Below are 19,792 nucleotides of genomic sequence, written 5' to 3'. Positions count from 1 at the left end.
ACTAACACATTTCTTTTCGACATATTTACTTCAGTTTAGTTAACGTGGGTTATAAAATGAGAGTCATGAAGGCAGTAACATTTCTTGAATTTATTCTTCTTATTTTTAACAATTTACTGCGAACGAACATACTTGAACACGCTGTTGGTAAAGCTTCAAAAATACGCATCTTAGCGATTGAGATTTGAATGTTTTCAATGCAATTCGGGAGGGGAAAAAAAACCGGTTTTTGAGCCAGATTCGGTTTTTTGCTAGAGAAAAACCGGTTGTAAGTTTTCACGAAACCGTGCAAGCTTATAACCAAATATTAATCAAAGTTCCAGATTCACCTTTGACATGCCTTATGTCTATGCATATATGTTTTAGTTTGAGTATATTCCCAGAACAATGAAAGAGGAGTTGTACAAAGTCAAGATAAAACAAGGTGTTGGTGGAGGACTGAACAAGGATTAGCTTATACGAGCAGTGCCCCTTAAACAAGTTAAACAGTACAGATAAGCACAACATATACAATAGAGGAAAAGAACAAAGGGAAAAAAAAAAGTTAATTAACAACTTACAAGCATTACAAGCAATATGAAAATATACTTCTACTGGCAAACTGTCTATGCATAAGAAGCCATACCTCTAGAGCAAATAATCAGTTTTTCAAACCGCATAGCCGTACTGGTATTATCTACCTGTAAGAAAGCATATTTCTACTGGCTAACTGCCTATGCATAAGAAACCATACCTCTACAGGCAAATTGTCAGTGTTTCAAACAGCATAGCTGTACTGGTATATTTTCTACCTGTAAGAAAGCATATTTCTACTGGCTAACTGCCTATGCATAAGAAACCATACCTCTACAGGCAAATTGTCAGTGTTTCAAACAGCATAGCTGTACTGGTATATTGTCTACCTGTAAGGGAAGCATATTTCTACTGGCTAACTGCCTATGCATAAGAAACCATACCTCTAGGGCAATTGTCTGTTTCAAACCGCATAGCCGTACTGGTATATTGTCTACCTTTTAGGAAGCAATCTTCTACTTGCATGCTGCCTAAGCATAAGAAACCATACCTTTTTGCGCAATTGTCTTGTGTAAGACAGCAGAATTTGTACTAGTATGTTGGCTACCTTTAAGAAAGCATACCTATGTTGGCATCTTGTCTGTACATAACCCTTAATACTTGTGAAGGCATAATTGCTGTAAATACGTAAGCAGACTTAATAATAATAATAATACCAAACATTTATATAGCGCGATAAGCACTGGCGTCAATGAGCTTTACAAAAATAGAATAAATCTACATATTGTCTTTGCATAAACATACTTGTTATACCACACCAACGGCCATGTGCTCATGTTGTTTGCATACTGTTGGGTTCTGGGTATTACAGCCCAAGATACACAAATGACAGTTGGAATGTCACTTTATCGATTTTTCACAAGGTATGTTTCATTTCTGTCACAATACACAAAGATACAACAAAAGGCACACTATTTAGAGATTGTCAAACCTTCCAAGGAAAGAGACAAAGAGTGTTTTTTAGTTAATTTATGTGGTAAGCTCGATTGTAGAATGAAGACAAAAAAAAGTACAAATTTTCTTCCTGCTGGTTATTTTTGTATAATACATATTATTAGAGTAGTTTTTGTTGGTAAAACAGGAGATTTTGCAGCATTGTCTATCTGTGATTTTTGTTACCTAATTTGGACAAGTTCATCCCAGCTAATGAAATTGATTTGCATTTATCATGGAAGCTGATTATATGGTTTTCATCATAGCAGTATTTTCAAAAGAAAACAGAGTTACAAATTTTATGTAAATTTACCTTCTGGTCAAATGTCCATCCATTTCAAGTGAAGAAAACAAACAACTTTTGAAATAAAAGGTTTATTGCACACTTACGCTCAGTTGGCTCTCCATGGCAACCTTTCTATTTATCTATCTGTCTGTCTGTATGTTGTCCAGTTCAGAGATACAATGACTTGAGATGGTGACTCGATTCGAGTTGGGAGTGATACAGATTATGGTTCCACTAGACCTTAAAATGAAGTTTCTCTTTACAACTCTGACAACTGGGCAGTTAGGGATGAATACCTGCATTGTGTTTGACAAAACTGTCATTATGTATTGTATGCATGTTATTTATAGCTGTATGCTGCTTTAGGTTGTAACCTTATGTCACTTTGACCAGTCTTAAGATATCCATATACTTGGGAAATCATTAGTCTGCTATACCAGTTTAATGTTTCTGTCCACTACACTTTTTAGTCCATTGAAGAGAATTTTTCTCATTCCACATATTTAATGTAATTTTTGAAATAAATTTTTAAGTTGTAAAGCTTGTAATTTTATGCCTTGTGTGATTTGGTGCTGGTGCAATTTGGTGGAATAAAATAACAATTTATGATTACATGTACCTTACCTTTCTCTGAACGGAATACGGCACCACCATGTTGTTGAAAACTTAATGCAAAATGCAAGGCTTAAAATCATCAAAGCCTAATCTTTAATTTCTAAATCTAATTTAAGAACCAATAAACTTTGCATGTCACAAATCAGATCACAATTTTTTTTTTTGGTGAATTCTGAACTATTACAGAAACCCCCCCCCCCCTCCACCTCCCCAATTCCTCCAATAGAACTGTCATAAAAGCACCTCTTTTGTGCATTTTGCCTACCTACCTTGCTCCTTCCATGTCAGTTAATGTAAAGACCCTAATTCTACAATGATCTATTTTTTACGCAGTTGTGAAGTTCTCACCACTTGATAAAATATAGAGCTGTAAATTATCTCTGGTTCTCATAAATGCAATAACTAACCTAGACATTTATTTTTGCAATTGCATGAGGCTTTCTGGAAAGACCAAAAAATGAAAAGTGTACAGTACTAAAGCAATGATGTTTACACTTGTATGCTGTATGATTTCTCTTCTTGTTTTATACAAGGGGTGGGGTGATTCTGGGGTGGGGGGCTTCTATTGCACCACTGTACCTCTGTTCGTGTTAAATTTACCTATCAAAGAAGTCAGCCAATAACCAAAACATAATCTGTCAAAGATAGGTTTAAGAGAAGTATTAACAGCTTGTATATCATGTAGCATATGCAATGAAATTGCTTTTTTGAAAGCTTTGTACAAAGTTCTTGTGACAAATTGCTTGGCATGTTCTTCAGTGCTTGTTTTCTATTCCATAAATGTTAAATGTAAGTGTAATACTTACTTTGTAGTATGTAAGGAGATGGAGAAACATTTTCCATTAAGAACTGTGTGTGTTATTCTAAAAACTGTATCATACTATATCAAGCAATATAAAGTTTCATAATAATTAATTGCATGCATAGAATCTTTGGGTTTTTCTATTAAACTTGTACATATTAGTATTGTTAAACTCGGGCATATTTAATCGAAGACATAGGCGTAGGAGGCGGGGGGGCTGGGGGAGCTGCAGCCCCCCCAACCAAATTTTTTGGTGAAAATTCGGGCAATATGCTGAGCATTTTTCGGGCACCTACTGAAAGAAGAAAAATCTGCAGTGTGTTTTTCAGTTTTTTTGGTGAAAATTCGGGCAATATGCTGAGCTTTTTTTCGGGCACCTACTGAAAGAAGTAAAATCTGCAGTGTGTTTTTCAATGGTTATAATGATATTAATATCGTTATTATTGTAACGACTTCCCCAATAATTATAACCAATATGGAAGGGTAATAGCACGGAAAATATATCAATTTTTTTTTTCCGCACGCCCCGCGCGCGTTCAACATCTTAATGTGCATATCATATAGGCATTTATCGGTTATTTGCATGTGATGTAATACCCGACGAACACCTATATGATATGCACATTAGGATGTAAAGCGCGCGCGGAGTGCGCAAAAATTTTGGTTATATTATTCGGGCAAGTCATTACAGCCCCCCCAAATCAAATTAGGCTCCTACGCCTATGATCGAAGAATAGCAAGTATCTGCTTATTTGGAAAAAGTTGACTGGGAAGGATGCATCCAGCCCCTTCCTTTCCCTCACTGTCCTGGTGATTTTGGTACATCTCCCACCTAACTTCCCCCTTCTAATCCTCCCCCTACCGATTCAAAAAATGGATTGGGAGAACGGTAATAATATTTCAATGCTTTCTTACTTTAAGGGGATATTCCAGTGGATGACGTTGTTTGCACAAGGAAAATACTGTAAAGTTATCCATCTTTCAGTTAAATCCACATCCTCATAGAGTTTTGTAAGGCTATGAAATTAATTTTTTTAGATTTACCTAGATTTTGTGAATGCATTTGGCAACAGGCAGAGTGAATGAGGAAAATGATATTTCTACAAAATGGTTTCCCTTTGATGAATTTCTAACCAACCATTCCAAAGTTATCACATTTCAAGGATAAATCGACAAGAGGACTGTAATAGGAAATTAAACTTTGGAACAACATCTACAGTAATGACATCACAGACCACCTACTGTGAATCCTGGGGGGAAAAAAAACAACAACAACGGATTAGCCTATCAACACAGGTTACTCAAGTTAGGAATAAGGTATTGAGATGGGGTTTTCAGCTATTAAAGGCATTGAAGACTCGCCCCGAACCACGTGCCGCCTCTAAATAAAATTAACTTTCCATTGCTTGCAAGTGAAGTTTTTTCTAGTCGCTACAAAATGCACACAGTAATGAAATGTGATACCTTGTTATCTTTTTATCTTGACCTGAGATTTTCCATCACTGCTATGTACACTGTGTTGTGGGTATTGAAGCAGGGAGTTTTTCCATAACTCCCTGATTGAAGTAGCTGCAGGTATTGACTGTACACTAGTGTCTAAATACCGACGGTAGCAAGCTGTGTGTGTATTTTCACAGATCGATGGTGGTATCTAACACTTCTGTTACACCCCATTCGAAACTAGGTCAGATTACCGGCATCAGCCGTTTCTTTTTGCATGAGTCTTCACTCCCTTTAAAGTGTGGAATTGTTTTTCTCTTTCAAGATAAGTGTTAGATTGTCTGCCAAGAGACTATTACTTTATTAAACAGTTCCAGTACTTGCTGCCTTCAAATATGTTGATAATGTCTACCATCAATCTTAGTCTTCACATTGTTAAAACACAGAAGAAGATGAGATGGGTTGATTATAATTATAGGTGCGATACAATTCAAGCCGTTGATGATCCCAAAATAATCTCTTTAGCTAGCTTTTCTCTATATCAGCTCGCATATGCGGAAGACCGGGTCCATTGCTGGTGATATGAGCTCCAAGGAACATACTCCAATCTTGACAATGTATATTTGAATGTAATAGTTGGATTAATGTTATTCTTCTATTACATTCAATTGTATTTCTGTTTTCAAGTATTGCTTTGTATAATTAGAGCTTTATGGGATGTTAAAAGAATAAATATGAAATACCTATTCTTTATATCAAGTCTTATTTATTGATTTATTCATTCATTTATTTATTTATTTCTGTTTCATCAACAAGATTTAAATGTTCAGAACATAAGATACAATGTGTAATATACAATGTGTAATATAAAATGCGGTGTAGACAAAACACATTACGAGTTCAACATGGTTAGCTCTCCCTTGGTTTAATTATACCCAAAGAAAACAGTGATTTTCCGCGGTTCACGTGATCTATGAAGTAACCAAACCTATCTTCCTTCTCTTAGCTACTGAAGAGCTTGAGGAGCAAGGTAAAGAGAGAGCTTTGGTTATTACTAATTCTTAGATCACATGATACCTGGAAAACCACCGTTGAACTGCAGCACAAGGAATTTTAAGGGTACAGCAACCCTTCTACCACGTGCAGTTCATTAAACAGATAAATTTGTGAAGAAGAACGCTAACAAACATCTAAGAAATGAACCCTTACAGTCATCCCAGATCTGGGCCAGATATAAGAATCCAGATCTGGAATATCAATCTGATCCAGATCTGCTCTAGATATGGAATTTATATCTGGCCAGATAAAAAATTGGGCAGATTTAACTTCATATAAAATGAAGTTTTATATGGCCCATATAAAATGTTATCTGGTAAAAATTTATTGCATCCATATCTGGGCCAGATAAATCTTTATCTGGATTGACTACATATCCAGTTATATCTGGCTTTATATGGCCAGATAAACCTTTATCTGTATATCTGGATTGACTACATATCCAGTTATATCTGGCTGTATATGGCCAGATAAAACTTTATCTATATATCTTGATTGACTACATATCCAGTTATATCTGGCTTTATATGGCCAGATAAAACTTTATCTGTATATCTGGAATAACTGTATATCAATTTATATCTGGCTTTATATGGCCAGATAAAACTTTATCTGTATATCTGGATTGACTACATATCCAGTTATATGTGACTTTATATTGCCAATATCAAGGCTTGATATGGCCAGATTAAACCAGATTTAAAGCCAGACTTGGGATTTCGGTAAGGGAATCTTTCCCCATTTGGTACTGAGATGGTTATTTAAAAGTCGTGCCTGAGGGCAGTCATTTTATAAATCGGTAACGTCATGGTGCCACTATAGGATCTGAAACCCTTGACTTTCACTTTGTTTTACTTTTCCTTTTCATATTTTCATATTTGTATTTTAGCAGTGTTGACACTGAAACCAATGCCAAAATTAGGTCATGTAAAGAGGTTCAATATTTAAGATTCAGCATTTACAAAACATTTTAAATTACAGGAAAATAAACAACAAGAAAAACACAAATATAGCTAAAAACAAGTAAGGCTCAATATCATGTTTAGACTTGATCAAGTCTTCAGCCATGTATGTAAATTAGGCAAATGAAATATGTAATATCTGCAAAATGGATTCAGATTCTTGTTAACTTGTTCATTACACTTTGATCTCTCATATAAATCACTAAGGATGCCGAGTTGGGACCCCCAAGCTTACCAATCATGGTACAATAAAATGATCACACAAAGATGACTGTTAATTTGTACAAAATTAAGTTCGCTATATTGTAAATCATTAAAAGGCACTTCCATCAGACCAGGTTGTATCGCCATCCCAATGTTTCATTCTGAGAAATAACAATGCTGTAAACATCAGAGGTCCATCAATCAAAGTGGCTTGACTACCTACGTACTCTAGCAAATAGCCTCCAGTAGAGCCAGCTCCTCAAAAGTAACACAGAATCAGTAATTAAACAGGGATTTGTAGCTACTAGCTTAAAAATAATATGTCAATTATGCAAAAATTCTGCCAAAGTCATCCATTAATTGCAACAATATTGGTATTGCAAATTGCAATGCAGTTTTATATCGGACTTAACATCTGAAAAGCAGTGATTAATGAAAATTGCTGTCAAATACAGGGTTCTTCCACTGTTACCATATGTTAGGCGGAGTGTATAGTGTATAACCACTGTTAGGTGGAGTGTATAGCCTACTGGTTAACGCCGAGCTAATATAACGAGCAAAAACGAAATAAATATTATTATCATCATGACAGAATGATTTACACAGGTTTCTCTTTTCATAATAAAACAAACATAGTAGGCCCTACTGTGGGACAAACTAAAACGAATGACAGCGAATGACAATTGACTTTGTACAGGGTTAATTATCATTTGCGAATGACAGCGAATGACAACGAATGACAGCGAATGACAACGAATGACAACAACTTGGACAACGAATGACAACGAAGGACAGTGTTGAAAAGTGCTAGAATGATTAACGGAGTGGAGTAAATGCGGTTATTGGTTTTCTTCGCAAAAATGATTTGAGGAAAATCGCATCACGTGGTTGCAGGGTTTTGGTGTAATTTACGGATAGAAACCACAGGGAAAGTTTTTGTGTGAGATTGCGCTTGCGTGCTGTGCTTTTTACCTCTGTAGATTTATACAGAAAGATAACTGAAGCCACTTCAAGATTATGGTATTGTTAGTTTCTAACAATTAATATCGGAAAAGTGACGTTAAATTTACTTTTTAAAATCAGACTTACAATTTCGCTTACTATATGGTGTGTTTTTATCTTGTCCGTACTTTACTAGATCTAGATACCCACGAAGTATGAACTGTGATATCCGGTTGAAGCAATTGAAATGTCTTTGCTGTCATTACTGTCATTCGTTTTAGTCAACGCAAATTTTTAGTGTGTACAACATATTGTCATTCGTTATGTGTAACGCAATTGTCATTCGTTTTAGTAACACCCCCCTACTGTTCTATAAACAAATTTACATTTTGTTGACATAGGGGCCTAAGTAGGCTACACAATAGTTAAGTAGAATAGGGAAATGTGAAAGCAAAGAAAGCATGTGAACTTTGAATCACAAACTGTTAAACCTTACGCTGAAAATTTGGTTGAAGTGTTTCAACTCACAAACGACGAATTACCCATGACCTCAACGCAATTCAAATGGCCTGTTGAACCAGGGAGCTGCTACTCTAACGTTAGAGTAGCAGCTCCCTGGTTGAACCATCGGAGTATTTACCCCGATTCCGATTCTTGCGGTTAATGGAATAGCAGTCCGCAGACGGCAGGGTCAACCACTGTTAGTGTACAGATCAGTGGGGTCAACTCTAAACGTGTATAGTTATATCGTTCGCTTTACCAGATATGCCAATATTGTATTGCGCATGCGCACTACAATAATAAGTTCGCTGCCCGAAGGAAAAATCCTGACTCATTGACCTTGTTGCGTTAAGTCAACGCACGCCCAAAGTTACCGTGGTACCACAACGATTGCTGAACTTGTTTACAAAGTGAGGTGTTCAGTGCTGGAGCTTTGTTCAATCGTTAACAGGACCAACTTAGTTCTGTTTGTTAGTGTCGATAGTAAACTGTATCAAAGAAGTTAACATAAAATACTGATTACGGAAAACAGAATTTGCCTAGTCCCAGAATCAAGAATGGACCTTCGGTTCTCCAACCTGCCTTCTTTCGTAACCGTAATAATGGCGTGCATAAGTCTCGTCGCATCTTTGCCAGCAGACAGCCGGTCATTCCAACAGATTATGAAGTTGCTTACTATTCCACAGACACCTGAAAGATTTATGGAGGTAACTATTTCCTTCGCATGCTCAGTTTTTTCTCGGTAAACAATTTCAAAGGTATTTGGTTAGTTGCTCATGTGTTAGGATGTGAAGCAAATTAAAATAATCTATGATTATGAAATAAGAGAATTACAAAAATTAAATGATCATTTAACGTGGGCACGCTGCCAATTAGTAATTTCATTGGCAATGTTTGGTGACCAGATTTTATCATTTAAAGTTCAGTACTGATGATGGCCAAGTCTGCTTACTACTCATTCAGACCAAACAAGTAATTAAATGTGCCTAGCCAAGCATTCACTTGGCCAATTAAAAAGTAGAGCTGGTTGTTTTTTTTTGTTTCGCCCAAAACCGTTTGGGCCATCTGGAAAATTTACCTTTCTGTTGCTTGCAAGAACCGTTTTGTTTGTGTCGCTACAAAATGCAGACAGTAATGAAACGTGATACCTTGTTATCTTTAGCTGGACCTGAGATGTCCATCGCTGTATCGTTTGTACAATGTGCTGTGGGTATTGATTGCAGCTGTATGCACTGACTGTACCTTAGTGTCTAATTACCGACGGTAGCAGCTGTGTGAGTATTTTCTGGGATTGATGGTGGTGTCTAACACTTCTGTTACACCTCATTCAAAACTAGGTCAGATTACAGGCATTAGGCGTTTCTTTTTGCAGGAGTCTTCACACCCTTTAAGTGAGGATGTTATGCTGATTTTGTACTTTAAGACTATCCCTACAACTATTATATTTGTGGTTATTGAGCACTAGCTGTTCTACAAATGTAAATCGACTGGCCCCAGGAATCACCCCATGAAGTGTGCTAGCATTCAAACATGACTACAAAACCGGGCCAGCACAACTTTCTTATGGAACCGAAAATAGAAGCATGTGACGACTATACAACTTTTCACCAACCCAAACATCACAGTCTATACTGTAGGTCTCAGATAATTATCAAACCAACACAAAGCCTTATCACCCAGACCAAACTTTAGAAAAGGATCGACATGTACTGTGTCGAATGCAGTGCTTAAATCAATAGCTATATGAGGACTCACTTTTTTATTCTTCATATTCCATAATATATGATCTACCAGTTTCACCAGAGCCGTTTCACAACTGTGGTTCCTACGGTATGTGCGCACTGATAATCAGGCATAAGAGAATATGTTGACAGTGTTAATTGAACTGTGATAGGGCTACTTTTTCCACATCTTTTGATAGAAATGGCAAATTTGACACAGGTCTATATAGTAACAAGCAACCAATTTCAAGACTGTGCATTTTCAATAATGGTTTAATTATTGCTGTCTTCCATTTCTAGGGGACATTTACTTTGCCCCAATGAAGTATTCATTATTTTTTGTCATTACTGGCAACACGGCTGGTAACCCTTTTTTTTCCGGTAGGTTGTTTGCACTCTATCACTTTTACAGGATTTTGACTGCATATTATTAACGATTCGTTTTACACAGATAACGGTGTCTAGAAGTGGAACGTTTGACACAAGCTTCTGGTTCATTTATTTCTTTATTTGATAAGTTTTCACATATATTCAGTATTTTGTCCATAAAAAAAGGTCAGCAATCTTACTTGCCGGCACTCCTCACTCCTCAGCCTTTCCTGGAGGCAGGGGAACCTCACACCTTGTCCCAGTTAGGTTTTCAACTAATTCTTTGATATTTCCTTTATAATCCTCTACCTCGTCTGCTATTTTGTTCATCTTATATCCCTTAACAAATTTGTTATAACTTGACAGTCCCTCATAGGTGATTCTCCTTAAATTTCTGCCACATCAATTCCCTTTTGCGAAGAGTTCTTCCCATCTCCTTATCATCGGTAGAAACCATGGTTTTGGGGTCCTTAGCACTGTGATTAACTTAGTTCTTGCTGGAGCGTGTTTATATCCAGCACATCAGCTAGGTCTTGATGAATGGAACTTCATACTTGGTATGTGGATCCGTCTTTGTAAGTACAAGAACCCTATTCTTTTCTGTGAAGGTCGATGTCTGAAAACCGATGGTGGCGCTCCGCTTAGATAGTGTCACGGGAACTTTCGGGCACAAAAGTTTCTGCCCCCCCCCCCAAACCGTAATGGTCCTGTACGACTATGTTTGTGATGCCCAGCTTGTAAACACGATATCTCAAGAAGGGAAGGTCTGACCAACTTCATAGTTAGTGTGTAGAAGTAGGATGGTGACTTCGAAGTTCGGCCACTTAAGACTTAAAACACCCCAAAACTAAATCTTCTGGTATAAATCATTTGAAAATATACTTGATATGGTGGGAGAATTTTGTTATAGTACGATACACGGCCAAACTTTCTTTCCTGCAAACTGTTTTCACGTTGTTTTCCAAGAAGATTCTTCGTGATTGTGGAACTGGTATTTCTTGCTAGAGTATTGCGAAGTTCGGACACGCAACCCACAGTGTGGCGCTGGTAAAAATTGGTGGCGCTGTTGCTCTTTCAGTAATTATAACAGACTTCATAGATCTTCGTCATTTTATTGACAAATATGTAAGTAATTTCTTGCACACGGGTCATTTTGGAGAGAAAATAACTGTAGCTTCGTACTTTTTGGTGAAATTTGACTCTTCCTGTAGGTTTTCATGGTGAAAATCGTGTATTTCTTAGGGTGCCCGAACTTCGCAGTATGGCGAACTTCGCAATACTGACTATACCACATTTAGTACAAGAAGCCTTTTGCTTTTGGTGGAGGTCAAAGGTCATTTAGGATCACCAGGGGTCAGATTGTGAAAACCTTGTAAACACGATATCTCAAGAAGGGAATGTTGGACCAACTTCATACTTAGTGTGTAGAAGTACCTCATCAAGTACAAAAAGCCTATCGGTTTTGGTGGAGGTCAAAGGTCATTTGGGGTCACTAGGGGTCAAATTGTGAAAACCTTGTAAACACGATATTTCAAGAAGGAAAGCTTTGTAGGACCTCATATTTAGTGTGAGGAAGTACCACATTGAGTACAAAAAGGCTATTGTTTTTGGTCATTTGAAGTCATTGGTAGTCTGGGGTCACCAGGGGTTATAAAGTGTGAAAACCTGGTAAACACGATATCTCAAGATGGGAAGCTTGGGCCGACCTCTAATTTAGTGTGTACAAGTACCACATTGAGTTAAATAAGCCTATTGTTTTTGGTAGAGGTCATTTGGGGTCATCAGAGGTCAAATCGTGAAACCCTTGTAAACATGCACACCCTCGCTATACATTACGTCAGATTCATCTAGAAAACCGCTCATGAATGTTACATCATCAAAACTACAATGCATTCTGGTTTGTGAAGGAGGTCTATGCGATAGGTCTTCATGATACATACAGTCATCCAGGAAATGAAATTTTGCTTCAAAGAGGGATAAGTACTTAAACAGGTGCTTTAAACAAACTCAACTGGCCCTTATCAGTTATTCAGCTCTGAGCTTCAAGGGTCAAAAGGTTATCTCAAGTGGCCTGTAAAGTGGCTCAAAGGATCAATAGGTTATCTCAAATGGCCTTAAAATTGGCCTTGTTATTTGATTTCTATACTAGATGACTTTGGCTTTGACAGTAGGTTGTGAAAATATGTCACAGAGTGTAAACAATGCCATGTAACTCTCCCTTAATAACAATTATTAAAGGGATGGTTGGTAGCAGAGCTTATTTACTAGCTCAAAATTGATAAAATAAAGTGTCCTCTTTCTTCTTACATCTATGTGTCTATATTTCACATCTATAGGAAGTCTGCTCTTTCTAGATATTGAAACATTTTGGAGAAAAATAATTCTGTTCTGTAGAATCCTTACCAGTGAATTCATTGGTCGATGCCCACAAGGGAGTGCTACAAATAAGACATGGAAATCTCTGATCTTTTCTGGTTCTCACTGAATTCTTGGAAAATTTAACTCACTTGCACTACATTAGTCAGATAGTTGTTTTGAGCAAATTGTATGGCTGCCAGACAAGGCATCACATCGAGCTAACTGGCTTTCTGGGTTTCAACAACTTCATGTAAATTTGCTTTACTTTGTTTTAACACTGGTTTAGACTTTGCATGCGAGATCCTGAGATCCCACAGTGAGACGCTGCATAAAGCGGCGAGTCTCACGGTAAAACAGCTAAAGGGGAGTGGCAGGAGTGGGCATACCAGGACGACCTAGTATGTTGTCCCTCCTCAATCAATCCCGGAATCAATTGTAGGTATGGTGTCACTCCTATGACTGGTTGAATTTTGAGTTATTTATCCTATGTACATGTCAGGCTAGTGACAACACAGCAAATGCCAATCCATGGCTTGTTAAGTTTTTCCTGGGATTTCTAATTGTAAGTGAAATTGAGAAAGAATTGTGCATAAGATCCATTCAAATATCTTTATAAATTTATATAAAATAGACAAAAGATGAGGAAACTTGATGAATGAAAGGCATCAATGATACTGTATGTAGCCAACATCTAAGTCTGTACGATGAAGGAGAAGCAAACAACCAGATATTTAATAATTTATCCGCCATCGCAATGGCAAAATACTATGCAAATTGCTATACAAGTGCAACAATGCATAGCAGTTTTTATAGACAGAACCGAAAAATGTTATGTTCATAGCATTCAAAACTGCTATGCAAAATCTTTATACACATTAAATCATTCCCTGCCAGCACCTGTTGTTTATATTTTACAACTGCAAGATCTGTGAAAAATAAGAAAGGTAATACTTTGATTTCTATCTTACTGTAGAATCGGAAGCTATTTCAGGGGGCTGCTTTTATTGAATGATGCCATTTTACCTCTAGGTTCAACCTTGAGATGAACCATGAGTTATTAAACAAGTTCATTACTGAAGTGCTTTTGGATCTCTGTCTACAACAAGAGTAACAAGTCTTGATTTTTATTCTTCGTTCTTGTATTTGTGTGAGGGGAGAGGCAGTGTCTTGAAGTGTCAACCTTTTAAAAATTGGGATAAAACATATATTAATTAGACTCAATTGCTTTCATTTTGTATCACAGACAGTTGGTCCAGGTCTTTTCGTGGAAGAGTTCAGTGTGAAAACATGTAATAAGACAGCCCCAATCCAAGGGACCGCATCCCTGACCCCTGACCCAATCGTAGTTCCCGGCAACGTCACTGTGGAGTTCCTGGGTTCGGTTGGAGTGAACGTCACATCACCAACTAAAGCTGTTCTCAAAGTAGAAAAGAAGGTACAGTATGCGCAATGTATTAACAATGAACAGTGACAGTCCTCTGTTTGAATTACATTGTCAGCATTTTCTTTTATTTCTCTAAGTTTTTCTTCTAATCTTGTAAAAACTGGAAAATTAGAAACTCATGTATGGTTGCATCAACAAAGACTTTTATTTATGTACAGGAAATTCTGTAATGTGGTTGTGTTTTTGGAAACCATATAGTTCTCAGCTGTTAGAAGGCCTGGCCATTTCATTGTAATCAGACACACTTCAGTAGCGGACTGACTGAAAAATACAGGATACAGCATTAAATTTACCAAGTAACAAGTCTGCAATGAATAAATTGTGAATCAATTTAAATCAAGTCATTTTTTGGGGGGTGGGGGGGGGGCTTCAATGAGGTAGATGTTATATATCTCAAAGGATTCTCTACACCAAAGTGAAAGAGGTTTTTCATAGAACATATGAAAACAGGCAATTTGGCAATAAAGGGATCCGGTAAGTTTTGGTGTTACAAATTATCATTTTATTCCCAAATAGTTCGCATCTGCCCATCCTCCTTCATGGGAATAAGAAACTGGCTATTTATAATTTTCCTTGGAACTATCATTTCAAACTGACCCCGTATTCCTTTTGCTTTCTACCCACTTTCTTTAGTCCAATAATTAATTTAGGATTTAGTTAATGCTTAAAATCTGGTGTAATGCCTTTAAAATGTCCTCTGATATTTCATGTTTTCACTTTCAGGTTTTTGTCTGGGTTGAAATTCCATGTGTTGACAATTTAGGATCATGTACTTATGTTGATGGCTGTAGTATGATACCATTCAAAGCTGGCCAACCGTGCCCTGCTCCTCTCAGCACATACAACCTGCCATGTACTTGTCCCTTTCAACAGGTAAGTATTTTTTTTCAGTTGTTACAAAAAGTTCAAACTTATATTTAAGTAAATAAAGAACCAAAAAAACTGACTGGGGAAATTTTAATGATAGGAAAGTACAAAGAAAATTTTTGGTAGAGAGGGGGTTCAAACCAGTGACTCAGGCCCTGTGCTCTGCCAACTATCCAGTCCTAAGTTGGTAGAGATCCCCCCTTATAGCTACTTCTTTGCTGGGAATGCCAGGCAGAAGCCACAGTAACTTGCATACCATGTAAACCAGAAACCACACTCCAGTTTCATTTGATCAAACATGTCACAAAGCAGCAGGGGATTGTAATCAAAAGAAACTGCTAAATTTACCACTAAAGTACAAGACAATTTGCCATGGTGGAGCAGCTGCTTCTTGTTTGAAGGTACTATCTGTCACACAAATATGTAAATACAACATTTATATATTCAGTGCAAGGGGAGTTTCTATAAGTCTTCATCCACATTAGAATGTTAATTTATTTGTACATGTTGTACAATACTAACAAACTCAACATTTGAAGGAACATCAGAGGCCAAACAAAAAAATCACCATTGACAACAGACAGGCCATAGTTAAAAAGAAACAATTTAAAGCAAGCCACAAGTATAAATTTACAATAATCAATGCTTCAGTGTTTTTTAATTTAATGTGCCTTATTCATCTAGTATATATGTATGCATTTCATTGTGCCAGAAATCATTGGTGGGTGTTCAATTCCATTTTTACTGAAAGTTATCTAATTTCTAATCACTTTACTGAAGTAACCAAATTGTGAGAAATATCAACTCTGACCATTGTAAGTGGCAGTGGTTGCCATAGTTTGTGTTTCCCTCAACTTTGTGTCCTGCGGCATACATATTCAGCAGCTGCATCAATTAGCAATGTAAGCTTCCTTGCTTTGTAACCACTTTTGGAACGTAATTTCAGTCTGCACAGCCTCGACGAAAATTACTAAGATTTGTACAGCGAAAGAAGGATACATCAAATTTGTATCCAGAGGCATTTTCACAAATAATTTCACCCATTTACCATAATTTTACTGTAAGCGTAAAGGCATGCATGAAGCAAGGGTAATTTTTCATTACTTTGACTGTTTTGGCTCAACTTGTTGACAAGTGTAAATGTATTTCATTCTGGTGGAATCTGATCAAAGCAACGGTACAATTACATAAGTTGAAAGTTAAAACTATAATTTAAGCAAAGTACAAAATGAAAGAGATCATCATTACCTTTGACCTTTAAAAGAACATTTGTGTATATTTAAAAATTATATTTTTTATATAAATTCTTAATACAAAATAACTTCCCTTTTTCATGTTCCTCCCTTCTTTCCTCCCCTAACGTATATATATATTTAATGGTTCACACAGGGCACTTACCACCTGCCGAAGTCGACTGTAGAAATCCCACAGACAGGACTACCAGAATGGTTGACCGATGGTGATTACAAGATAAATGTCCAGCTGTACGACACTAGTGATGCACAACTTGCTTGTTTTGATATTGTTGTCTCTCTAACCAAGTGAAGTAACATTCACTAGGTCAAATTTATTCTCTCAAGGCATCCTCATAAGTCTTAAGCCCCATTTGATGATTTTGAACATGTGAGCCGGTTATTTCCTTTTATATATATATATATATATATATATATATAGGTGACAAACGCCTACAGTGGAATTACGATCTTCCTTACCAGTTTCGAACCTCTGGACATACAATCAGCGTCCATAGCCTAGTGGTTAGGGTGTCCGCGTACAGAGCGGGAGGCCCGTGGTTCGAATCCCGGTGGAGGCTGAAAGTTTTTTCACTGTTCTTGATTTTCCAACTCATTACGATTTTCATTTATATATATTCATTTGCCTTTGTCGTTTACTTCCATTGCATTAACATAAAGTCTGTTCAAAGTATCTCTTTCGAGATCCGGCTTTAGGAATCACAAATGATTTTCGAGTTGGATAGCATCATGTTTGATCTCTAGAGTAGGGCAAAATATGTCACCAAAAACAGAACTAGTATTGTTCGATATAGGTGACAAACGCCTACAGTGGAATTACGATCTTCCTTACCAGTTTCGAACCTCTGGACATACAATCAGCGTCCATAGCCTAGTGGTTAGGGTGTCCGCGTACAGAGCGGGAGGCCCGTGGTTCGAATCCCGGTGGAGGCTGAAAGTTTTTTCACTGTTCTTGATTTTCCAACTCATTACGATTTTCATTTATATATATTCATTTGCCTTTGTCGTTTACTTCCATTGCATTAACATAAAGTCTGTTCAAAGTATCTCTTTCGAGATCCGGCTTTAGGAATCACAAATGATTTTCGAGTTGGATAGCATCATGTTTGATCTCTAGAGTAGGGCAAAATATGTCACCAAAAACAGAACTAGTATTGTTCGATATAGGTGACAAACGCCTACAGTGGAATTACGATCTTCCTTACCAGTTTCGAACCTCTGGACATACAATCAGCGTCCATAGCCTAGTGGTTAGGGTGTCCGCGTACAGAGCGGGAGGCCCGTGGTTCGAATCCCGGTGGAGGCTGAAAGTTTTTTCACTGTTCTTGATTTTCCAACTCATTACGATTTTCATTTATATATATTCATTTGCCTTTGTCGTTTACTTCCATTGCATTAACATAAAGTCTGTTCAAAGTATCTCTTTCGAGATCCGGCTTTAGGAATCACAAATGATTTTCGAGTTGGATAGCATCATGTTTGATCTCTAGAGTAGGGCAAAATATGTCACCAAAAACAGAACTAGTATTGTTCGATATAGGTGACAAACGCCTACAGTGGAATTACGATCTTCCTTACCAGTTTCGAACCTCTGGACATACAATCAGCGTCCATAGCCTAGTGGTTAGGGTGTCCGCGTACAGAGCGGGAGGCCCGTGGTTCGAATCCCGGTGGAGGCTGAAAGTTTTTTCACTGTTCTTGATTTTCCAACTCATTACGATTTTCATTTATATATATTCATTTGCCTTTGTCGTTTACTTCCATTGCATTAACATAAAGTCTGTTCAAAGTATCTCTTTCGAGATCCGGCTTTAGGAATCACAAATGATTTTCGAGTTGGATAGCATCATGTTTGATCTCTAGAGTAGGGCAAAATATGTCACCAAAAACAGAACTAGTATTGTTCGATATAGGTGACAAACGCCTACAGTGGAATTACGATCTTCCTTACCAGTTTCGAACCTCTGGACATACAATCAGCGTCCATAGCCTAGTGGTTAGGGTGTCCGCGTACAGAGCGGGAGGCCCGTGGTTCGAATCCCGGTGGAGGCTGAAAGTTTTTTCACTGTTCTTGATTTTCCAACTCATTACGATTTTCATTTATATATATTCATTTGCCTTTGTCGTTTACTTCCATTGCATTAACATAAAGTCTGTTCAAAGTATCTCTTTCGAGATCCGGCTTTAGGAATCACAAATGATTTTCGAGTTGGATAGCATCATGTTTGATCTCTAGAGTAGGGCAAAATATGTCACCAAAAACAGAACTAGTATTGTTCGATATAGGTGACAAACGCCTACAGTGGAATTACGATCTTCCTTACCAGTTTCGAACCTCTGGACATACAATCAGCGTCCATAGCCTAGTGGTTAGGGTGTCCGCGTACAGAGCGGGAGGCCCGTGGTTCGAATCCCGGTGGAGGCTGAAAGTTTTTTCACTGTTCTTGATTTTCCAACTCATTACGATTTTCATTTATATATATTCATTTGCCTTTGTCGTTTACTTCCATTGCATTAACATAAAGTCTGTTCAAAGTATCTCTTTCGAGATCCGGCTTTAGGAATCACAAATGATTTTCGAGTTGGATAGCATCATGTTTGATCTCTAGAGTAGGGCAAAATATGTCACCAAAAACAGAACTAGTATTGTTCGATATAGGTGACAAACGCCTACAGTGGAATTACGATCTTCCTTACCAGTTTCGAACCTCTGGACATACAATCAGCGTCCATAGCCTAGTGGTTAGGGTGTCCGCGTACAGAGCGGGAGGCCCGTGGTTCGAATCCCGGTGGAGGCTGAAAGTTTTTTCACTGTTCTTGATTTTCCAACTCATTACGATTTTCATTTATATATATTCATTTGCCTTTGTCGTTTACTTCCATTGCATTAACATAAAGTCTGTTCAAAGTATCTCTTTCGAGATCCGGCTTTAGGAATCACAAATGATTTTCGAGTTGGATAGCATCATGTTTGATCTCTAGAGTAGGGCAAAATATGTCACCAAAAACAGAACTAGTATTGTTCGATATAGGTGACAAACGCCTACAGTGGAATTACGATCTTCCTTACCAGTTTCGAACCTCTGGACATACAATCAGCGTCCATAGCCTAGTGGTTAGGGTGTCCGCGTACAGAGCGGGAGGCCCGTGGTTCGAATCCCGGTGGAGGCTGAAAGTTTTTTCACTGTTCTTGATTTTCCAACTCATTACGATTTTCATTTATATATATTCATTTGCCTTTGTCGTTTACTTCCATTGCATTAACATAAAGTCTGTTCAAAGTATCTCTTTCGAGATCCGGCTTTAGGAATCACAAATGATTTTCGAGTTGGATAGCATCATGTTTGATCTCTAGAGTAGGGCAAAATATGTCACCAAAAACAGAACTAGTATTGTTCGATATAGGTGACAAACGCCTACAGTGGAATTACGATCTTCCTTACCAGTTTCGAACCTCTGGACATAC

The 19,792-nt window shown here is 37.5% G+C and overlaps 1 protein-coding gene across 1 annotated transcript; it reads left to right on the top strand.

Moving 5' to 3' along the window:
* Nucleotides 1–8,654: 8,654 nt before the first annotated feature.
* LOC139979527 (ganglioside GM2 activator-like) lies at nucleotides 8,655–16,755 on the top strand. Its single transcript, XM_071990433.1, has 4 exons — nucleotides 8,655–9,021; nucleotides 14,006–14,197; nucleotides 14,930–15,079; nucleotides 16,463–16,755. Exons 1-4 carry the CDS (start codon nucleotides 8,872–8,874, stop codon nucleotides 16,616–16,618), a joined length of 648 nt encoding a protein of 215 aa, XP_071846534.1. The 5' UTR covers nucleotides 8,655–8,871; the 3' UTR covers nucleotides 16,619–16,755.
* Nucleotides 16,756–19,792: the final 3,037 nt, after the last annotated feature.

The sequence above is a fragment of the Apostichopus japonicus genome, chromosome 14 (genome assembly GCF_037975245.1).
Source record: "Apostichopus japonicus isolate 1M-3 chromosome 14, ASM3797524v1, whole genome shotgun sequence".
NCBI lineage: Eukaryota > Metazoa > Echinodermata > Holothuroidea > Aspidochirotida > Stichopodidae > Apostichopus > Apostichopus japonicus.
The sequence above is the reverse complement of the archived record's forward strand: the minus strand, read 5'-3'. Positions and strand labels throughout refer to the sequence as shown.

Excerpts from the sequence above, each read along its gene's own strand:
- LOC139979527 (XM_071990433.1), top strand. The coding sequence starts at position 8,872 with ATGGACCTTCGGTTCTCCAACCTGCCTTCTTTCGTAACCGTAATAATG. Across the intron at positions 9,022-14,005 it reads CACCTGAAAGATTTATGGAG|ACAGTTGGTCCAGGTCTTTT; the intron begins GTAACTATTTCC and ends TTTGTATCACAG. Across the intron at positions 15,080-16,462 it reads GTACTTGTCCCTTTCAACAG|GGCACTTACCACCTGCCGAA; the intron begins GTAAGTATTTTT and ends TGGTTCACACAG.